The 21,163-nt window shown below is 44.0% G+C and overlaps 1 protein-coding gene across 1 annotated transcript; it reads right to left on the reverse strand.

The window, feature by feature from the left end:
• Nucleotides 1-144: 144 nt before the first annotated feature.
• Nucleotides 145-20,925, reverse strand: snx3 (sorting nexin 3). Its single transcript, XM_041860299.2, has 4 exons — nucleotides 20,724-20,925; nucleotides 3,203-3,298; nucleotides 2,920-3,044; nucleotides 145-1,174 (listed from the first exon to the last, which is right to left on the reverse strand). Exons 1-4 carry the CDS (start codon nucleotides 20,883-20,885, stop codon nucleotides 1,069-1,071), a joined length of 489 nt encoding a protein of 162 aa, XP_041716233.1. The 5' UTR covers nucleotides 20,886-20,925; the 3' UTR covers nucleotides 145-1,068.
• Between the last annotated feature and the right edge of the window lie 238 nt (nucleotides 20,926-21,163).

The raw sequence follows: 21,163 nt of genomic DNA on the forward strand, positions 1-21,163 counted from the left end.
CAGGGTTCATAGGGAGTTTGGTGTACAGCAGGTTGCCATTGGCAGCGGGACCTAACATCTGTATATCAGAAGCAGCATGGACCAAAATGTGTGTGTATTCACTGAAATCTTTATTCAGGAAAAACATGACAACGCATCATCACCTCATACGTATGAGTGCTTTTGACCAGTTTTATTGAAAAACTTTCAAAATAAACAAAATGGCACAGCAGTATACAAACGTCATAAACGCACATGCACAGTCAGTCGGTAGAAAAATGCTGTGGGGTTCCCCTCTGTGGTGCATTTTTTCTCATTAGAAAATAATTTACAGGCTAGTGCTGGCTGGTAGTACACACTGACGGTGGGTACAAGACAACTCGGAACGTTCCGATTTAAGTGCATTCATGACAACTGGGAACTCTGAAAAAAGCAAACTCCGAATGGATTTTTAAATTGTTTTAATGGTCATCCAACTCAGAATTACCAGTCGGAATCTCTGGCATTATCCTAGAGCTCCGACTTCTCCGACGTGAAGATCACTGACGTCATGATTTTTCAGGGACCATCGAACAAATTGTGATTTTCAGAGTCAGGGATCATCTACAAAGTGTGTGAAGTCACAGTTATGGTGGTGAGGACAATCATTCCAATTGGACATTGAGTGGAAACAACAGTGCGTAATGTATGGGGTTTAAACATGAGGTTTGCATACATGGAAAGGTATTTTTTAATATTTCTTTAAAGTAAAAATATCCAAGACATACCTAACTGATAAATACAGATAACATAATGTAAAATACCCAAGTTAGTGGCATTTAGAGACAAAACCGATTATAAATAATTTTCAACCACAGTTATTACATTGGGACCATTTCTTAGTTTGATCCAATCGAGAGTTGAAAACCAGCAATACATGAGATCACTAATCAAACGGAAATAAAAGACAAAGAAAGGGATTGCAAATGAAAGAAGAGTGAAGAAGATCATAAGTGTTTTTGGTCAGAGCAGAGCAGGGCCGTTAGCAGTAGAGATTAGAGCTTTGGGTTGTGGGCCGGAAGTAGCCTGGGCCGAGTGGTGGTCCTGCTCTTAGGCTTGTCGTATTTTGGAGGGGGTATAGGTCTTGTCCACAGACTCATCCTGTAGAAACATGTGCAGACAGCGCTCGTTCTGAGCCAAAGGGTGACCAGCCACTCTGAAACACAAGACAGGGAGAGACACAGAGGTTATGAATACTTAGCTTATGAATACATGTTGTTGTTACAGTCTGTCTGACAGGCTACAAAGTACATGGTAACAAAGAACCCATTTTGTACATACATTTTGTCCTGGAAGAAATCTCAATACAATCCTTGACCATAATTACTTCCTTACTTATTCCTCTTCGTTCTTATGTGGAACATAAGGCTTCCATGAGAGAGCATGACCATAACGGGACAGTAACTGTGAAAAGTGTTGTCAAAAGGGTAGCAAAACGTGCCCGCATTTTCAGCAGGTTTGTTTTCAATTTTTTCAATGTCCAAACGGTCAGATCAGGTGCATTTTGGAAGACCACTGACCTATGTCTGATGGTCATTGAGAGGGAACAGGGAGCACTTTCACTAAAAGTTATTTTTAAAAAATCTCCATGTTACATCTGGAGCAGGAGAATTTGATTAAGAGCAAAGGATTGAGAACATGCTGATAATTACCATTGAGGTCAGGGAGAGGAAGAGGGATGGAAGCAAAGCAAAGGGAAAGACAGACCAGTTTTCCATGACTGATGTACTCTCATCATCCTCTCAGCTACGGTCTAAAATGAAAAATATTTCTGAAGGCCAAGCATGACCCCAAGGGTTCACGTACCGGTCAAACAACAGAAAAATTATGGAGGATTTGAGGAGGCTTCCATTTGCCATCAAATGAGCAAGTTGAGCCCCCCCACCCCGACACTCCATGACTCAATCAATTTAATTTTTTTACAGCGTTCAATTAAACTATATTTCACCTGGCCACTGATCGCACCCAACCCTGTCCCCACTCCTCCATCCCAAGTCTGATTACAAATCTCACCTTTCATTTTTGAACAATATGGCCAACCAATTTCCTTCCAAACTTCACTGTGCTGTTCTCTCCTCCTCTGCTGGGTTGTTTAGAAGTGATAACGGTGTTTACCTCCAGGAAAAGGGTTTTCCTCTCCACAATACACTCAATCACAGATTATAACAGCAGAACGAACCAGCTCCATTCCACCGTGCAGCTATTAAGTCTAAACAATGCTATGATCAACAGTAGCATTTAATTGAGAAAAAAAAGAAGAAAACTTAATTACCAACGCATTCTCAGCTCCCTTGAAAAAACAATTTATGGTTTTAGCATACTTAATATTCTAACAGGTAGCATTCGCCACATTTGCACATGAAACAAATATAATAGCCAAGTCTGCAATCAAAGCAAATAATTACAGTCCCACTGTAACTTTTATTGTTCTCTACATGGGGGTGAGAACACCTTGGGGTAAAAAATAAGCAGGGGTGCACACACCATCCCTCAGGAAACCACTTGCTGTAATTTGAGACACAATTATCATAAATTACACATTAAATTAAAACAAATGTAGGAAGTACTAAGGGACACACTTCTTGTTCGTTTACCAGGTAATTATGAAGGAGAATTGAGGAGGGGGGGGGTTGGGAGACATATCCCTCTGTATGTGTTCAGTTTGTTAAACGACACAGAGAGAGAGAATCTAATTGATCAACTGATTTATGTTAAGTGTTTCATAGGCTCCTAAGGTTAAGATTGAGCTAAGAGTGGCTGCATTGATATATTTAACAAACACACACGTCTACATGCACGCTCTCACACACACACCTGACATCAATAGAAAAGTAGTAATATCACAAAACAACACCCTGATTCTAGGAAGCAGAGGATCTTGGGATGTCTGTGTAGACTCACTTGTTGAGGAACTGCTCCAGCCCAGCTCTCCGCTCCTCGATGAAGGAATCGTCAAATATCCCATCGTCCCCTCGGAACGGCAGCTGTCTGAACAGAGCTTTCCCTGGGAGAGGGGGGACCACCACCTGAGAGTGACACACAAACACACACACACACACATTAGTGGCATAAACCAAGTGAAAATCCTTTAGCAGTTTTATTGTTGTGTTTCTCTCTCTGTTTCGATTTCCTTTTTCCTGTGTAAAGTGTATCTAGACTGCTGTAAACCCCCCAGATGGCTCACCTTGCTATCTCTCTCCAGCTCCCCTCTGAGCCACTCAAAGTCGCTGTACCGTCTCCGCACACGAGACTCCTTCAGCTTGAAGATGGGCAGGTTGGTCTAAGGGAAAAAACAGAGATTTAAAAAAAAGACTTAAGCCCCGTGGAAACCAACTGCGTTAAACTGTATGCGTTCCGGCAGAAGTCCTTTCATTTCAATGTGAGGCAATCCGCACCATTGTGACTCATCTGCCGGACTAGGCTGAGGTACGTGCAGTGTGTCTCATGCATTGGATTTTTCAAACTTGTTTGTTGCTTTGCTGTGTGGTCTCAGAGACAGAAGAAGATTAACAACTGAAGATTTGGGTGATTCTGATTGGGGGCGGCAGGTAGCCTAGTGGTTAAGGGCATTGGACCAGTAACCAATATGTTGTCGGTTCGAATCCCCGATATGACTAGGTGAAAAATCTATAGATGTGCTCTTGAGAAAGTCACTTAACCCTAATTGCTCCGATAAGTCGCACTGGATAAGAGCGTCTGCTAAATAACTCAAATGTAAAAATGTGATGTGGCGCTTGGATTGCATAAACATTACTGTCCCAAGAGAATAAGGGTACATACAGTTGTGGTCAAAAGTTTTGAGAATGACACATATACTAATTTTCAAAGTCTGCTGCCTCAGTTTTGATGATGGCAATTTGCATATACTCCAGAATGTCATGAAGAGTGATCAGATGAATTGCAATTAATTGCAAAATCCCTCTTTGCCATGAAAATGAACTTAACCCCCAAAAAAACATTTCCACTGCATTTCAGCCCTGCCACAAAAGGACCAGCTGCCATCATGTCAGTGATTTTCTCATTAACACAGGTGAGTGTTCTCTCCTCTCTGCACAGGCTATACAAACGCCTCACACCGCGTGGCTGCTGCCTCTCTAACCTGGTGGTCCCTGCACGCACGACCCACGTGGAGTTCCAGGTCTCCGGCAGCCTCTGGAACTGCCGTTCTGCGGCCAACAAGGCAGAGTTCATCTCAGCCTATGCTACCCTCCAGTCCCTCAACTTCTTGGCGCTGACGGAAACATGGATTACCACTGAAAACACTGCTACTCCTACTGCTCTCTCCTCACCTGATCATGTGTTCTCGCATACCCCGAGAGCATCTGGTCAGCGGGGTGGTGGCACAGGAATCCTCATCTCTCCCAAGTGGACATTCTCTCTTTTTCCCCTGACCCATCTGTCTATCTCCTCATTTGAATTCCATGATGTCACAGTCACTAGCCCATTCAAGCTTAACATCCTTGTCATTTATCGCCCTCCAGGTTCCCTTGGAGAGTTCATCAATGAGCTTGACAAGTTCCTTTCCTGAGGATGGCTCACCCCTCACAGTTCTGGGTGACTTTAACCTCCCTACGTCTACCTTTGACTCATTTCTCTCTGCCCCCTTCTTTCCACTCCTCTCCTTTTGACCTCACCCTCTCACCGTCCCCCCCTACTCACAAGGCAGGCAATACGCTTGACCTCATCTTTACTAGATGCTGTTCTTCTACTAATCTCACTGCAACTCCCCTCCAAGTCTCCGACCACTACTTTGTATCCTTTTCTCTCTCGCTCTCCTCCAACACTACTCACTCTGCCCCTACTCAAATGGTAATGCGCCGTCGCAACCTTCGCTCTCTCTCTCCCGCTACTCTTCCATCCTATCATCTCTTCCCTCTGCTCAATTCTTCTCCCTCCAATCACCTGATTCTGCCTCCTCAACCCTCCTCTCCTCCCTTTCTGCATCTTTTGACTCTCTATGTCCCCTATCCTCCTGGCCGGCTCGGTCCTCCCCTCCTGCTCTGTGGCTTGACGACTCATTGCGAGCTCACAGAACAGGGCTCCAGGCAGCCGAGCGGAAATGGAGGAAAACTAGACTCCCTGCGGACCTGGCATCTTTTCACTCCCTCCTCTCTACATTTTCTTCCTCTGTTTCTGCTGCTAAAGCCACTTTCTACCACTCTAAATTCCAAGCATCTGCCTCTAACCCTAGGAAGCTCTTTGCCACCTTCTCCTCCCTGCTGAATCCTCCCCCCCTCCTCAAGCTGAACCTCGGTAAGACGGAGCTGCTCTTCCTCCCGAGGAAGGACTGCCCGTTCCATGATCTCGCCATCACGGTTGACAACTCCGTAGTGTCCTCCTTCCAGAGTGCAAAGAGCCTTGGCGTGACCCTGGACAACACCCTGTCGTTCTCCGCTAACATCAAGGCGGTGACCCGATCCTGTAGGTTCATGCTCTACAACATTCGGAGAGTACGACCCTGCCTTACACAGGAAGCGGCACAGGTCCTAATCCAGGCACTTGTCATCTCCCGTCTGGATTACTGCAACTCGCTGTTGGCTGGGCTCCTTGCCTGTGCCATTAAACCCCTACAACTCATCCAGAATGCCGCAGCCCGTCTGGTGTTCAACCTTCCCAAGTTCTCTCACGTCACCCCCGCTCCTCCGCACACTCCACTGGCTTCCAGTTGAAGCTTGCATCTGCTACAAGACCATGGTGCTTGCCTACGGAGCTGTGAGGGGAACGGCACCTCCGTACCTTCAGGCTCTGATCAGTCCCTACACCCAAACGGGGGCATTGCGTTCATCCACCTCTGGCCTGCTGGCCCCCCTACCTCTGCGGAAGCACAGTTCCCACTCAGCCCAGTCAAAACTGTTCGCTGCTCTGGCACCCCAATGGTGGAACAAGCTCCCTCACGACGCCAGGACAGCGGAGTCACTCACCACCTTCCGGAGACACTTGAAACCCCACCTCTTTAAGGAATACCTGGGATAGGATAAAGTAATCCTTCTACCCCCCCCTTACTCACCCCAAAGAAAGAAAGAAAAAAAAAAACATATTGTAAAGTGGTTATCCCACTGGCTATAAGGTGAATGCACCAATTTGTAAGTCGCTCTGGATAAGAGCGTCTGCTAAATGACGTAAATGTAAACTTAAATGTGTTGACGAGGACAAGGCTGGAGATCACTCTGTCATGCTGATTGTTATTCTAACTCAGACTGGAAGCTTTAAAAGGAGGGTGGTGCTTGAAATCATTGTTCTTCCTCTGTTAACCATGGTTACCTGCAAGGAAACACGTGCCGTCATCATTGCTTTGCACAAAAAGGGCTTCACATGCAAGGATATTGCTGCTAGTAAGATTGCACCTAAATCAACCATTTATCGGATCATCAAGAACTTCAAGGAGAGAGGTTCAATTGTTGTGAAGAAGGTGTCAGGGCGCCCAAGAAAGTCCAGCAAGCGCCAGGACCGTCTCCTAAAGTTGATTCAGCTGCGGGATCGGGGCACCACCAGTGCAGAGCTTGCTCAGGAATGGCAGCAGGCAGGTGTGAGTGCATCTGCACGCACAGTGAGGCGAAGACTTTGAGGATGGCCTGGTGTCAAGAAGGGCAGCGAGGAAGCCACTTCTCTCCAGGAAAAACATCAGGGACAGACTGAAATTGTGCAAAAGGTACAGGGATTGGACTGCTGAGGACTGGGGTAAAGTCATTTTCTCTGATGAATCCCCTTTCCGATTGTTTGGGGCATCCGGAAAACACCTTGTACGGAGAAGACAAGGTGAGCGCTACCATCAGTCCTGTGTCATGCCAACAGTAAAGCATCCTGAGACCATTCATGTGTGGGGTTGCTTCTCAGCCAAGGGAGTGGACTCACTCACAATTTTGCCTAAGAACACAGCCATGAATAAAGAATGGTACCAACACATCCTCCGAGAGCAACTTCTCCCAACCATCCAAGAACAGTTTGGTGACGACCAATGCCTTTTCCAGCATGATGGAGCACCTTGCCATAAGGCAAAAGTGATAACTAAGTAGCTCGGGGAACAAAACATCAACATTTTGGGTCCATGGCCAGGAAACTCCCCAGACCTTAATCCCATTGAGAACTTGTGGTCGATCCTCAAGAGGCGGGTGGACAAACAAAAACCCACAAATTCTGACAAACTCCAAGCATTGATTATGCAGGAATGGGCTGCCATCAGTCAGGATGTGGCCCAGAAGTTAATTGACAGCATGCCAGGGCGGATTGCAGAGGTCTTGAAAAAGAAGGGTCAACACTGCAAATATTGACTCTTTGCATAAACTTAATGTAATTGTCAATAAAAGCCTTTGACACTTATGGAATGCATGTAATTATACTTCAGTATACCATAGTAACATCTGACAAAAATATCTCAAAACATTCGACCACGAATGTACAGTGCATTCGGAAAGTATTCAGACCCCTTCCCTTTTTCCACTTTGTTACATTACAGCCTTATTCTAAAATGTATGCAATTATTTTTTCCCCCCTCAATACCCCATAATGACAAAGCAAAAACAGGTTTTTAGCAAATGTATAAAAAATAAAAATACGGAAATACCTTACTTACAGACCCTTTGCTATGAGACTCGAAATTGAGCTCAGGTGCATCCTGTTTCCATTGATCATCATTGAGATGTTTCTACAACTTGATTGGAGTCCACCTCTGGTAAATTATATTGATTCGACATGAATCTAAATAAAGGTCCCACAGTTGATAGTGCATGTCAATACAAAAACCAAGCCATGAGGTCGAAGGAATTGTCCGTAGAGCTCCGAGACAGGATTGTGTCGAGGCACAGATCTGGGAAAGGGTACCAAAAAATGTCTGCAGCATTGAAGGTCCCCAAGAACACCATTGCCTCCATCATTCTTAAATGGAAGAAGTTTGGAACCACCAAGACTCTTCCTAGAGCTGGCCACCCGGCCAAACTGAGCAATCGGGGGAGAAGGACCTTGGTCAGGAAGCTGACCAAGAACCCGATGGTCACTCTGACAGAGCTCCAGAGTTCCTCTGTGGAGATGGGAGAACCTTCCAGAAACAAACCATCTCTGCAGCACTCCACCAATCAGGCCTTTATGGTAGAGTCGCCAGACAGAAGCCACTCCTCAGTAAAAGGCACATGACAGCCCACGTGGAGGTTTGCCAAAAGGCACCTAAAGGACTCGCAGACCAATAGAAACAAGATTCTCTGGTCTGATGAAACCAAGATTGAACACTTTGGCCTGAATGCCAAGCGTCACGAATGAAGGAAACCTTGCCCCATCCCTACGGTGAAGCATGTTGGTGGCAGCATCATGCTGTAGAGATGTTTTTCAGCGGCAGGGACTGGGAGACTAGTCAGGATTGAGGGATAGATGAACGGAGCAAAGTACAGAGAGATCCTTGATGAAAACTGCTCCAGAGCGCTTAGGACCTCAGACTGGGGTGAAGGATTACCTTCCAACAGGACAACGACCCTAAGCACACAGCTAAGACAACGCAGGAGTGTCTTCGGGACAAATCTCTGAATGTCCTTGAGTGGCCCAGCCAGATCCCGGACTTGAACCCGATTAAACATCTCTGGAGAGCCCTGAAAATAGCTGTGTAGCGACGCTCCTCAACCAACCTCACAGAGCTTGAGAGGATCTGCAGAGAAGAATGGGAGAAACTCCCCAAATACGGGTCCCAAGCTTTTAGAGTCATACCCAAGAAGACTCGAGGCTGTAATCGCAACCAAAGGTTCTTCAACAAAGTACTGAGTAAAGGGTCTGAATACTCATGTAAATATGATTTGTTTATTTGTAATAAATTATCAAAAATGTCCCCAAAAAACTGTTTCTGCTTTGTCATTATGGGGTATTGTGTGTAGATTGATGAGTGAAAAAATTATTTAATCAATTTTAGAATAAGGCTGTAACCTAACAAAATGTGGAAAAAGTCAAGGGGTTTGAAAACGTTCCGTTGGCACTGTATGTATATACACAGTACCAGTCAAAAGTTTGGACACACCTACTCATTCAAGGCTTTTTCTTTATTTTGACTATTTTTTACATTGTAGAATAATAGTGAAGACATCAAAACTATGAAATAACACATATGGAATCATGTAGTAACCAAGAAAGTGTTTAACAAATCCCTTTGCCTTGATGACAGCTTTGCACACTCTTGGCATTCTCTCAACCAGCTTCACGAGGTAGTCACCTGGAATGCATTTCAATTAACAGGTGTGCCTTGTTAAAAGTTAATGTGTGTATTTTTTTCCTTCTTAATGCATTTGAGCCAATCAGTTGTGTTGTGACAAGGTAGGGGTGGTATACGGAATATATTTGGTAAAAGACCAAGTCCATATTATGGCAAGAACAGCTCAAATAAGCAAAGAGAAACGACAGTCCATCATTACTTTAAGACATGAAGGTCAGTCAATCCAGAAAACGTCAAGAACTTTGAAAGTTTCTTCAAGTGCAGTCGCAAAAACCATCAAGCACTATGATGAAACTGGCTCTTATGAGGACCGCCACAGGAAAGGAAGACCCAGAGTTACATCTGCTGCAGAGGATAAGTTCATTATAGTTACCAGCCTTAGAAATTACAGCCCAAATAAATGCTTCAGAGTTCAAGTAACAGACACATCAACATCAACTGTTCAGAGGAGACTTGCTTGGGCCAAGAAGAAGAGACTTGCTTGGGCCAAGAAACACGAACAATGGACATTAGACTGGTAGAAATCTGTCCTTTGGCCTGATGAGACCAAATGAGATTTTTGCTTCCAACCGCTGTGTCTTTGTGAGACACAGAGTAGGTGAATGGATGATCTCTGCGTGTGTGGTTCCCACCATGAAGCATGGAAGAGGTGGTGTGATGGTGCTTTGCTGGTGACACTGAGTTATTTAGAATTCAAGGCACACTTAACCAGCATGGCTACCACAGCATTCTGCAACGATACGCCATCCCATCTGGTTTGCGCTTAGTGGGACTATCATTTGTTTTTCAACAGGACAATGACCCAACACACCTCCAGGCTGTGTAAGGGCTATTTGACCAAGAAGGAGTGTGATGGAGTGCTGCATCAGATGACCTGGCCTCCACAATCACCCGACCTCAACCCAATTGTGATGGTTTGGGATGAGTTGGACCGCAGAGTGAAGGAAAAGCTGCCAACAAGTGCTCAGCATATGTGGGAACTCCTTCAAGACTGTTGGAAAAGCATTCCTCATGAAGCTGGTTGAGAGAATGCCAAGAGTGTGCAAAGCTGTCATCAAGGCAAAGTGTGGCTACTTTGAAGAATCTCAAATATATTTTGATTTGTTTAACACTTTTTGGGTTACTACATGATTCCATATGTGTTATTTCATAGTTTTGAGGTCTTCACTATTATTCTACAATGTAGAAAATAGTAAAAAGAAAAGAAAAGCCTTGAATGAGTTGGTATGTCCAAACTTTTGACTGGTACTCTATATATATTTATTTTTGTACATACTGGCGCAGCCAGTCCACAAGGTGGCGCATCACCTTCTTACATTCTTTGGGGAGAACCCTGTGATGATATTGATACTAGACTGGGATTTATAAAGCTTTTTTCAACAGGTCTCACAACACACTGTATGGTACCATCAACCCTTCCACCACTAGTGTGTAGTAACCCAAGTGATACACAGCAGCCATTTTGTCCCAGAGACACTTACCACACACTGGCTATGAGAGTGGAGGTAGGGAGTAGATGCAGAGTGAATGACCGGCTTGCTATTGTGGCGTTTGGGCCTAGCCTTGTGTTAGGCACTCTGTGGCAAATTACTTTGTTAAAAGAGCCATACAAATAGAAAATTCAATTGGAAATTGAAATACTGTATTGAAGTTTGCCCTTCCAGTGCTCACCAAGGTCTGATTCACTTTGGACGAGCTGAGAGAGAGAGAGAAAGATCGAGAGAGAGAGAGAAAGAAAGAAAGAAAGAAAGAAAGAAAGATCGAGAGAGTGTGCGTAGTGCTGTTTAATGAGCACTGGAGATTACATTTCATGAAATGTTTCGGCATTGACATACACCACTGAAGCGTACAGCAGCACATTAGAACACAATGCCAAAGCTCTTCACCTGTCATGAAAGCAGCATCCTGCGGCCATCCCAGCCACAATACACAACCTGGAGAGAAAAATACAATTTCCCCATAGACAGACAACAATCACAGAAGGTCAGAATTCATGGAGAGCCACAAGAGCAGAAACCATTGAGCAGTTAGATAGATGGATGCATGCGGGGCGATGTGTGCGAGCAGTGGCAGAATGATCGATAAGCAGGAGAACGAAGGAGTGTGTGAGAGTGTGATAAAGAGATGGATAGGTAGCTAGCACGCTGAGTAAATAGATTAATAAATTGGGGGGGATGTGGGGAGAGGGGGCTGTATGGACTATGGCGGACTAATTAAGAAAGGAGAGCAGAAGTGGCCTTTTCGTTCTCATGGTCTCCCTCGCTCTCACCCCCCCCCCCTCATATTTTCCTTCTCCTATAATAAGTCAGTGTTTTGCCCTTGAGACCCCTCTTGAGTCTTTTCACTGGGAAAAACACAGACCGTACTCTCCTCGTCTTCTGTCCTCTCGGTCCGCTCTCTTTTTCCCTCCCCTCCTCTCTGTAAAATTATGGATTTTTCTCCTCTACATTAATGAGAGCTAGAAGAGAGAATTATTTTGGCAGGATTCAAAAATAAAAAATTCAAGTTATTTGATAATAACAATTGGAGAAAGAAATTCTTACCACAAAAACTACAAGGAAGTCAATTGGTAATAGCAGAACATTTATTAAAAGTAGCTGAAAAATAAAATAGAAACTTTCCCTCATGTTGGGGTTCTTCTGACAGTTGATAACGGAAGACAAAGAACAAGGTGAGGGAAAAAGGTATAGAACACTACAAGGAGAACTGAAGGAATGTTCTCTCTCGTTCCACCTTTCTTTCTCATCTCATCCTTCACCTCTCCTTACCCCCTTTCTCCTTAACGCCCTTCTCTTTCTTTCCGTAGTAGTATGCCTTCTCTCGTTTGTCTACCCAGCCATTCTCTCTCCTCTTATTTCCCTCCCCTCTGTCTCCAGGTGAGGTTGTCATCCCCCCCCCTCCTTCCTCTCAGGTCACAGGAGAAGGGGATTAGCCTAGCTTTAGAGCCCCTGTAGCTGCGGTCTTCCCTCTCAGTGGGCTGTCCCTCAGTGTTCTGGTACCTCACAGCACGGAACGCTTCATGAAACACTGGGAAGTTAATCCCCACGACAACAGATCATGGTTACAGGTAATCTGCCACCGCCGAGACGCTAATCCCATCAGGCCCAGTCCCGATGCTCCCACACAAAACACACACGAGCACAACTGTGTGTGTGGAGACACAGGTGCTAGAGTTAGACAACACTCACACAAGCTGCACAACACACACACACACACACTTGACGTTTGGACAATTCTGGTTACTCAAACTACGCCTTCCAAATGTTCAATCTTGGGCTTGCTGATCCACACCCCTTCCTGGACCTCACTGCTCAGGACAAAAGAGAGAGAGAAAATGAAAGTCACCTGCGCTTTCAATCACCACCCCATCACACCCTATGATTAAGAGATTGGCGTTAATGGTGAAAGAAGAGGAAGAGAGGACAAGTCAGGTGAAAGGGGAGTAGTCAGCTCGCCCACACTTTTCGGTCTCAAACAAACACTTCTAATCACACACAGCTCCACAAGTCAAAGATCAAGTTTCTGTCCTCTTCACACCTGGCTGTAGGTTGGGGCTGGGGGCGTGGTTCAGGTTGGGGCTGGGGGCGTGGTTCAGGTTGGGGCTGGGGGCGTGGTTCAGGTTGGGGCTGAGGGCGTGGTTCAGGTTGGGGCTGAGGGCGTGGTTCAGGTTGGGGCTGAGGGCGTGGTGTGTGTGACTCTGGTTACGGAATAAGGCATTGATTGGGACACCCTGGGCCACCCCTTTATTTCCTTAGTTATTCAAAAAGCACACAGTTTCTCTCACTATCAGAGATCAGCGGTGGGATAAGGGTGGGTGTCATAAGCTTTCTATAGGGTCCAAGAAAATCTGTGTTGCGGAAAACACAGGCGGAATCCAGACATTAAAAAGGAATTCAACAATATTCAAAAATGTATTGAACTTAGTAGGAAATCAACTAAATGTATTGAACTTATTTGAAAATACATTAAATTTGCCAAAGTTAATCATAAAACATGAACAAAATGCATCTGTGATTCGTATTTTCATGCAACTTTCTGAAACGGCACAGGAATGCCCCCGTCTGTGTGTTGTGTGCTCATATGTCTAGTTTTCACTTTGTGAAGCCGTTAGCGATAATGCTAATGATAACCGTCTACTGGTTGATGGAAAGGCTTTCCCAAAAATCGTCAATGAAATGCTAACTACAAAGTAGCCTATGCCTACCTGGCAGAAGGATATCATGATTATTTGCATCAATCCAGTGGCCAATTGTTTTGCAAACTCTGCAATCACATGAGCGTTACAGAAACACCACTAACCAAACATAGTCTCTGGCTGGTGCTGCATGCTCACTTGCATTAAAGAGCGACTGCCTTTAAAAAGCAACAAATCCCTTTGAAAATGGCTTATGTGGCAACAATATGAGTCAGAAACATTTATTATAGTGTCAAAATGTACTACAAAGTGTAAGTAGGATAATTTTGGTAATAAAGTCAGTCTCGTCTAAGACGGAGTTTGGAACATCCATAAATGAAGGTTGGGTTTTGATTTGACGATGTCCATTTGCCCACTAACATGGGGTGAACCTCTGCGGTGATTGCTCTCTATCCAATAGCATAGCCAGTGAGACAGACCTGCCCAGCAGCTCCGACTTTGTTTACATAAGACAACACGTCGCACATTTTTTTAACTTGTGAAATACTGCACCAAACACCTTAATGTAAAATTGTGCAACTAAAACATCCTCTGCAAATTCATTACAGATATCTTCAGTTATCGTAGATTCATTCTGGGGATTTTGAGGAAGTGAAATAGGCTTCTGCATCTAGCGTCTCATGGAGGACAAACATCATTAACCAAATGCGGAATTGGTGAGGAAACACACTTCCAAGACTGAAATCAAATTTTTCTAATGATCAACAGAAAAACACACTTGCTAATAGGCATGTTCAGTGGCTCTTTAAATGGTAACTACAACCAAAATTCAAAATGTCTTAAGATTTTTACCTTAAACGTGGTCTCCTGATGTGGTTTAAACATTGTTGTGGACTGAGAACACCCAATTGTTGTTTTTCCTATTTAAAAAAAGTGTGATTCAGAGCGAAAACCTGAACAAACAAAACCAGGGGTTGCGTTAACGCAGAATTCTGTGTTTTCACAGAGAAAAAAAAGAAAAGAAAATGCATAACAAATATCTTGCTGCGTTTTGTAAACGCAGATCTAAAATGCTTCTTATTGTAATTTCTGCTCGGCATCAGACTAATTTTGTGCTTCAGTTGCACTTCTCCACTCAGATGAGAATTCACCAACAGCATTCTATCAGCAGAGAGTGCTCTGAATGATGTGTAGCTACTTTTCTCCTGATTTTTCTCAGTGTAGCCTACTTTTCTCCAGTTAAATGAAAGACTAACTTCAAGCAAAACATTAGGACATGTAGCTGACTACATTTCTATGATAAACATTAGAAATATGATGACCATGCATCGTTTCTTTGCAAAAAATACTTTGCTTTTCATTGTAAGCTAATTTATTTGTGTGCATGCTAGCCAAATAGCGTTGTACTTCTGTTGTCATCTGATGAAAATTAAGCTATTTTCTGCCGAATGTGTTGCACTAATGTATTTTCTGTGAAGGAAAACTATAGTTGCACGCACCTGATGACTCTATTGAAGCAAAAAAACTGTTGACTTTCAATATAAAAACGCAGGCGAAATGCAGATTTCTGAACTCTAACGCGACAACTGAAAACGAAGAAAAATTGAATCTGGGAAGACACAATGTAAACCATATGCCTTGGCCGTCTCAGTCACCAGATATCAACACAATGTAAACCATATGCCTTGGCCGTCTCAGTCACCAGATATCAACACAATGTAAACCATATGCCTTGGCCGTCTCAGTCACCAGATATCAACACAATGTAAACCATATGCCTTGGCCGTCTCAGTCACCAGATATCAACCCAATGTAAACCATATGCCTTGGCCGTCTCAGTCACCAGATATCAACCCAATGTAAACCATATGCCTTGGCCGTCTCAGTCACCAGATATCAACACAATGTAAACCATATGCCTTGGCCGTCTCAGTCACCAGATATCAACACAATGTAAACCATATGCCTTGGCCGTCTCAGTCACCAGATATCAACACAATGTAAACCATATGCCTTGGCCGTCTCAGTCACCAGATATCAACCCAATGTAAACCATATGCCTTGGCCGTCTCAGTCACCAGATATCAACCCAATTGAACACTTGTGGGAGATTCTGGAGCGGCGCCACCATCAACAAAACACCAAATGATGGAATTTCTTGTGGAAGAACGGAGTTGTATCCCTCCAATAGAGTTAGACACTTGTAGAATCTATGCCACGGTGCATTGAAGCTGTTCTGGCTCGTGGTGGCCCAACGCCCTATTAAGACACTTTATGTTGGTGTTTCCTTTATTTTGGCAGTTACCTGTACATTCTCATTTTGACTAATCACAATGCATTTTGAAAAACAATACATAGCTGGACATGAGCAGTTAGACAAGATAAGAACGAATTACAACAGAAAGGATAATGTAACAAAGTGATTAAAATTTGTATAAGCAGTCTTTCCATGAATAGCCGAGGCTATGGTGATTAATGATGCTTCATACAGACAAAGAGCGCTAGAAAGCGAGAGAGAGCGAGCGAGAGAAAGCACAACAGACAAAGCAAGGCAGATCGAGAGAAAGGTAAGCCTAAGCAAGTGAGCACACAGGGTCCATTTCATAAACAACACAAAAATACCCAACTTCCAACTACACTTCAACTGAGCCACTGGCCTACTAAAAGCTTTCACATGGCAGGAACAGAAACCCATGAGTAACCCACCGCTGCATTAGAAATGCATGTGAAGCATCATGTGTAGGAAGAGACAATACCATAGCTCATTAAAGACTTGGGGGAGAAAAGAGCCCCAACCCCTTAAGAGAAAGGTCACCCCTCTCCTGTGAGAATGGTTCAAGGCCGCCTATGCATTAGCTTTTAGCAGGATGGATTAAGTCAAGTTCGAGAGTGCCGCATCCCTAACAGCCACTGCCCCCTTCTTACCCTCCCCTAGCTCTCCCTTTCAAAAATAAAAAGTATGAAAAATGGCAGCACAATACCACCTCATCGCATCATATTCTAAAAGGGAAAGAGAGGAGAGAACAATGGCGCTGGGGCCGTGGGTCTCTCTCGCTCTGTCGTTTCCTCTGTGCACTTTCCCTCTCTCGCCCCTACAGCCCGACAGCCTTCCCTCTCCTCTCTCCGACTCCCCTAGCTGGCAGAAAGCTGCTTTGTTGCCATAGTATCAACTCCCACTTTTGATACTGTCATTTCAAGTAGGATATGGTAGCCTTGATACAATATGTTCCCCATTTCCATTAAAATAGTTGTCAGAGAGGATGGTGTAGAATTTGGATTATACTTGACTGTGCCTGACAAGGCCCCTCCATCCCCGCCCCTCCCTATTTTATTAATGACCAAAAAGGTTTTTCCACCCCCAAAATGGAACAGAGAAAGAAAGAGGGGGAGGCTATGGGAGTGGAGAGGTGGAGGAGGAGTGGACAAGAGAGAGAGAGAGAGAGAGCTGTAAGAGGCCTTTTTATATGCTCCTGTCTGTCCATAAACAAAGTGAGATCCCAAAGTCCACTCTCTCCAGTGTGCTCTCTGAAGGGGGAGATGGAGTCTACCAAAGGCAAGGTCTAATGTTGGTGGTAAAGCTTTCCCCCCCGTTTGTTGAGTTCAAAAACATACACTACTCTGTTGAGAGATCGAGAGAGAGAAAAGTCCTATCACCCTCTCATCAAACTGAATCATTGAGAGACATTAGGACTGTGTAGAGAGCATCTCCTCAGCATTCAAGACACGTAAAAAAAAGACCCTGAACTAAAGCCCATGAAAGTGAACTAACAATTAGGCTATCCAACCTGTTAGCAATAGCCTTCTATTATCAAGGGACTTATTTTAACAGTATTTTATAGGCAGAAGGAAGACTTTAAATATAACTAATGACAAACGGAAAGACCAAAGACAACATTATTGTTTTACACAAGACCATATTTCTCAGGTTTACAAGTCTGCACATGTGAATTCTAGGTTAACTTGAGGACATGACACTGGTTTTAGCAGAGAAACTGTCACCATCTGCAGTGCACAACGCAGTTTCTGATATACAATCAATAGGCCTAAACAACAACTGTCTGGCCACACTTTCTCTCGCTGTGACTTTTGTCATGTGACCATAATGTCACCTTTACATTTAAGTCATTTAGAAGACGCTCTTATCCAGAGCGACTTACAGTTAGTGAGTGCATACATTATTTTTATTTTATTTTTCATACTGGCCCCACGTGGGAATCGAACCCACAACCCTTGCGTTGCAAACACCATGCTCTACCAACTGAGCTACATCCCTGCCGGCCATTCCCTCCCCTACCCTGGACGACGCTGGGCCAATTGTGCGCCGCCCCATGGGTCTCCCGGTCACGGCCAGCTACGACAGAGCCTGGATTCTAACCAGGATTTCTAGTGGCACAGCTAGCATTGCGATGCAGTGTCTTAGACCACTGCGCCATTAAATTTGTCACACGAGTGACCATAAAATGACCGCTGCACTGACCATGAAAAATGTAATATGACCATATCAGCTAACACCATAATGACAAATTAACATACGACCAAACCAAGACATTGCATGATGAAGTTATAGTACTACTTGTCTAAAAGAGTTGTGCAACAGTTACCATAGATACTGAAGTGGGGACAGAGACCTAGAAGGAGTAGTAGGAACCAAAGAAACAGGAACTCAAAGTATAGGAGGTAGTCTATAGGAGGCATAGCAGTGAAGAGGAGACCTGACTGATCCGACACTGCTGGTGCAGGCACAGCATACATTTCACCTGTTAGGTCAGGTGTCATATGACTAGATTTTATAGAGTCATTGTGGGCTAAGGTGACTATTCTCTCAACTAGGCTGGGGGGCGAGGGACGGAGATGCAGGGATATGGTGGATGAAGAGTGAGGGGGTGCCTTTGTGGCCTCCCCAGGGGGGTGAGAGTAGGTGGTGGAGCCCATATGAGGACGCGGATGAAGCCTTCCCCTCCCCACACACCAGCCTGATTCATTCTTCTCCCCTATCAATGAGGGGATTAAGAAGACTCTCTCAGCACGGTCGTATGGGCTCTCACTGCCATGGGATGGGGGGGGGGGTTCACAAATATTATAGCTAAGCAGTGAGGGAACCCGAAACACAAGCAACACTGGAAAGCATTCCAGGCTGGCCAAGGTACCAGGCAGGCCTTTCGGTATAGTCGAAATGCCTTTAGAAACGGGAGTAAAACACTTCTAAAGAAAGGGAGAAGAAAGGAAAGAGGAGAGAAGCGAAGCAAAGTTGACACCACGTTTGTTGAGAAGTGAGGGATGCTCCTCTTATTCCTGGCTCTTATGCAAAGCAGGGTCACAGAGGGCCATGAGGCGCACAATAAATGCTGATTACACGCATATGCTAATTATTACACGCCAATCAAGTACAGTAGCCTTATATTCAGTTCTAATACCCGCAGACAGGCTTCTCTAGGTAGGGGAAAGCTATAAATACTATAGGGGTACGCTGCGCTAAACCACCACGCTACTGAAAACAACGCGAGAGACAGCCCAGACAATCAGACAGGGTTGACGGTGGTACGGTGATAACATGCTTAGCTCTTGATGTACCGCTTCAAATGCAATAATTCTGGTAATTTGTTTTGTATTATGCACTCTGTGTTGGAAATAGTGGTGTGAAACAAATAGCACAAAAGCAGAGGATGAAAAATATAGCCTTTTTTCAGCAGTCTTATAAAGTGTTGTTGCATTGGTAACAGTTATTCAGTTGGTTCGTTTTAGTTTTCATAAAACATGAGAACAAGCTCCAGACAGGTTTTTAAATTGTGTTATACCCCATGCATTAAGTCTGTCATAGACTTTATTGTCATGATGATACTTTGAGTAACTTTGTTTTCTTTACAAGCAATCAATAGCAACTTTAGCTGATTTGAGGGTTAAACAGTTGTTGATGAGTGACTTTCACTCTCCATAGCGCAGTTTATAAATATGGATGAGACCAGAGGTGAATCTCAAAAGTACTTCCTTGATTCCTCCCATCCACTCCCCACCAGAGGGAAGCAAGGAGGTCTGGCTTTGTGAGGACATGCATCTGTCCTGTTTAATCCCCCAGCCCCCCACCCCAGCAGAGCAGAAAGGAAATGCATGGGGTGAGTAAGTGGGCTGTGGGGCTCGCTGATGCTGAGCCTGGCTCAACATCCTGTCTTCATTCCAGAGAAGCTGACCAGTACAGTTTCAGTACACCAACATGTCATAGAACTGAATTTTACACAGAGAGTCCCTTTACTGGAATAGTATTGCTATGATTAATAAGAGAGGGGGAGAGAAAAACACTGGATTCATCTGTATTGCTCAATATCCGAGTGGAGGCATAGAGAAGCGACATTTCTTCGTTGAGTGAGGGAGAGTCTCCAAGCTCTGTTTTTGGGTAGAGACTTGGCATGAAAGCCCCTTTTACTGTGTTAAAATACACCCTTGTTGAGCTTTCTGCTTCTGTTGGTGTGTGACAAATCGAGATCTTGGGACTATAAGGTTCTATCTGCAAAAAGATGATTCTGAGATAGTTGGCTTTAAAGTTCAGAACCCTTATTGGTTTGAATGGTGTCAGCAATTTCTATATTGTCTTCTTTTGAACTTAACAACATTAATTGGGGTATTTAGAGTACTATATAGGTAGAGAACATTGAACAGAACAAAGCTAAGTCAATAACTCAATTTAGACAAAAATGCAGATTGAACCTTGTAGCACCAAACTCTCGAAATACAATTAGCTATCTACCATTTACACCCGATGACAGGGGTGTGGCTGGAACACAAAAATGATCTGTTAAGGGTTTGTACGACAGTTAATTTGGCAAAGATAATACAAACTAGCTAGTTAGTTAGTTATATGGCTCACTGGCCTTTAGACATGGGGTTCTTGCAAACAACACACAAAACAAGACCCACTGTCAACAACATATTTGTAACTTGCCATTGACTTCACATTCCTGAAGTCAGAGAAGCTAACAGTTAGCACGTTAGCTAGCTATCTGGCTAGGCTATCGACCAAAACTGGAGGCCCATTCAATAATATTGTATCAACAATACTTTGATAACCTTGCCAGAAATAGTTTAATCGTTTTAATACACAGCTGAATTGGTCAAATGCTAAGTATAATGTTAGTTTATTTAACTAAACCCACCGTCTAGCTAACTGTTATAACTACTAACAACTACCTAACTACCCCGTGGCTAAAAGCTAGTTAACTGATTTGACAGTTCGAATATTATCTACATCTGACTAGTACACATCTCTTTCTTAGCGTGACCCTAACTAAACTCAGTCCACTTTATCAAGATGACCAGGTCCATTGCCCTAAAGAGCAAGCTAATGGTTTGCCTAGTTATTTTGTTAGCTCGCTAGTAGCTATCTTGTATGCTCACCTTCAGTCTGATTTCATACGTGGTAAACCTGGTCCTGCCGACACCGACCGTTTCAGGGTTGCTCACGTCAATCTCTAGAAAGTTACTTGGGGGTCCATACGCGTCGTTCAAGTTCTGAGGCTTGGAGAATAGCCTCCTTGTATCAGCTATGGTATCAGCCATTTCTCCCCCACTAGCTAGGTTAGCCGCAATTGCCCTGTCGTTTGGGTCCATGTTACCTGGGATCCTTGGGACGTCCCTATAATAATAATAATAATAATAATAATAATAATAATGATAATTAATAAATGGGTGGGTGCTTCTATTTGTCCTATTTCAAGTGTGTATTAATACTCATGTTTGAATAGGAAATTTGTTTTTTTGCATATCACAACTGTTCCTGAGACACCCTCGGAGAGTGGGGTCACGGCTTCATATATACAGTCATTGGGTCAAGGCAA

This window comes from Coregonus clupeaformis, chromosome 33 (genome assembly GCF_020615455.1).
Source record: "Coregonus clupeaformis isolate EN_2021a chromosome 33, ASM2061545v1, whole genome shotgun sequence".
In the NCBI taxonomy this organism is placed as follows: Eukaryota; Metazoa; Chordata; class Actinopteri; order Salmoniformes; family Salmonidae; genus Coregonus; species Coregonus clupeaformis.

Coding starts and splice junctions, on each gene's coding strand:
- snx3 (XM_041860299.2), bottom strand. CDS start 20,885: ATGGCTGATACCATAGCTGATACAAGGAGGCTATTCTCCAAGCCTCAG. Junction 3,299..20,723: donor CGTATGAAATCAGACTGAAG/GTGAGCATACAA, acceptor TTTTTCCCTTAG/ACCAACCTGCCCATCTTCAA. Junction 1,175..2,919: donor CTGGAGCAGTTCCTCAACAA/GTGAGTCTACAC, acceptor CTTGTGTTTCAG/AGTGGCTGGTCACCCTTTGG.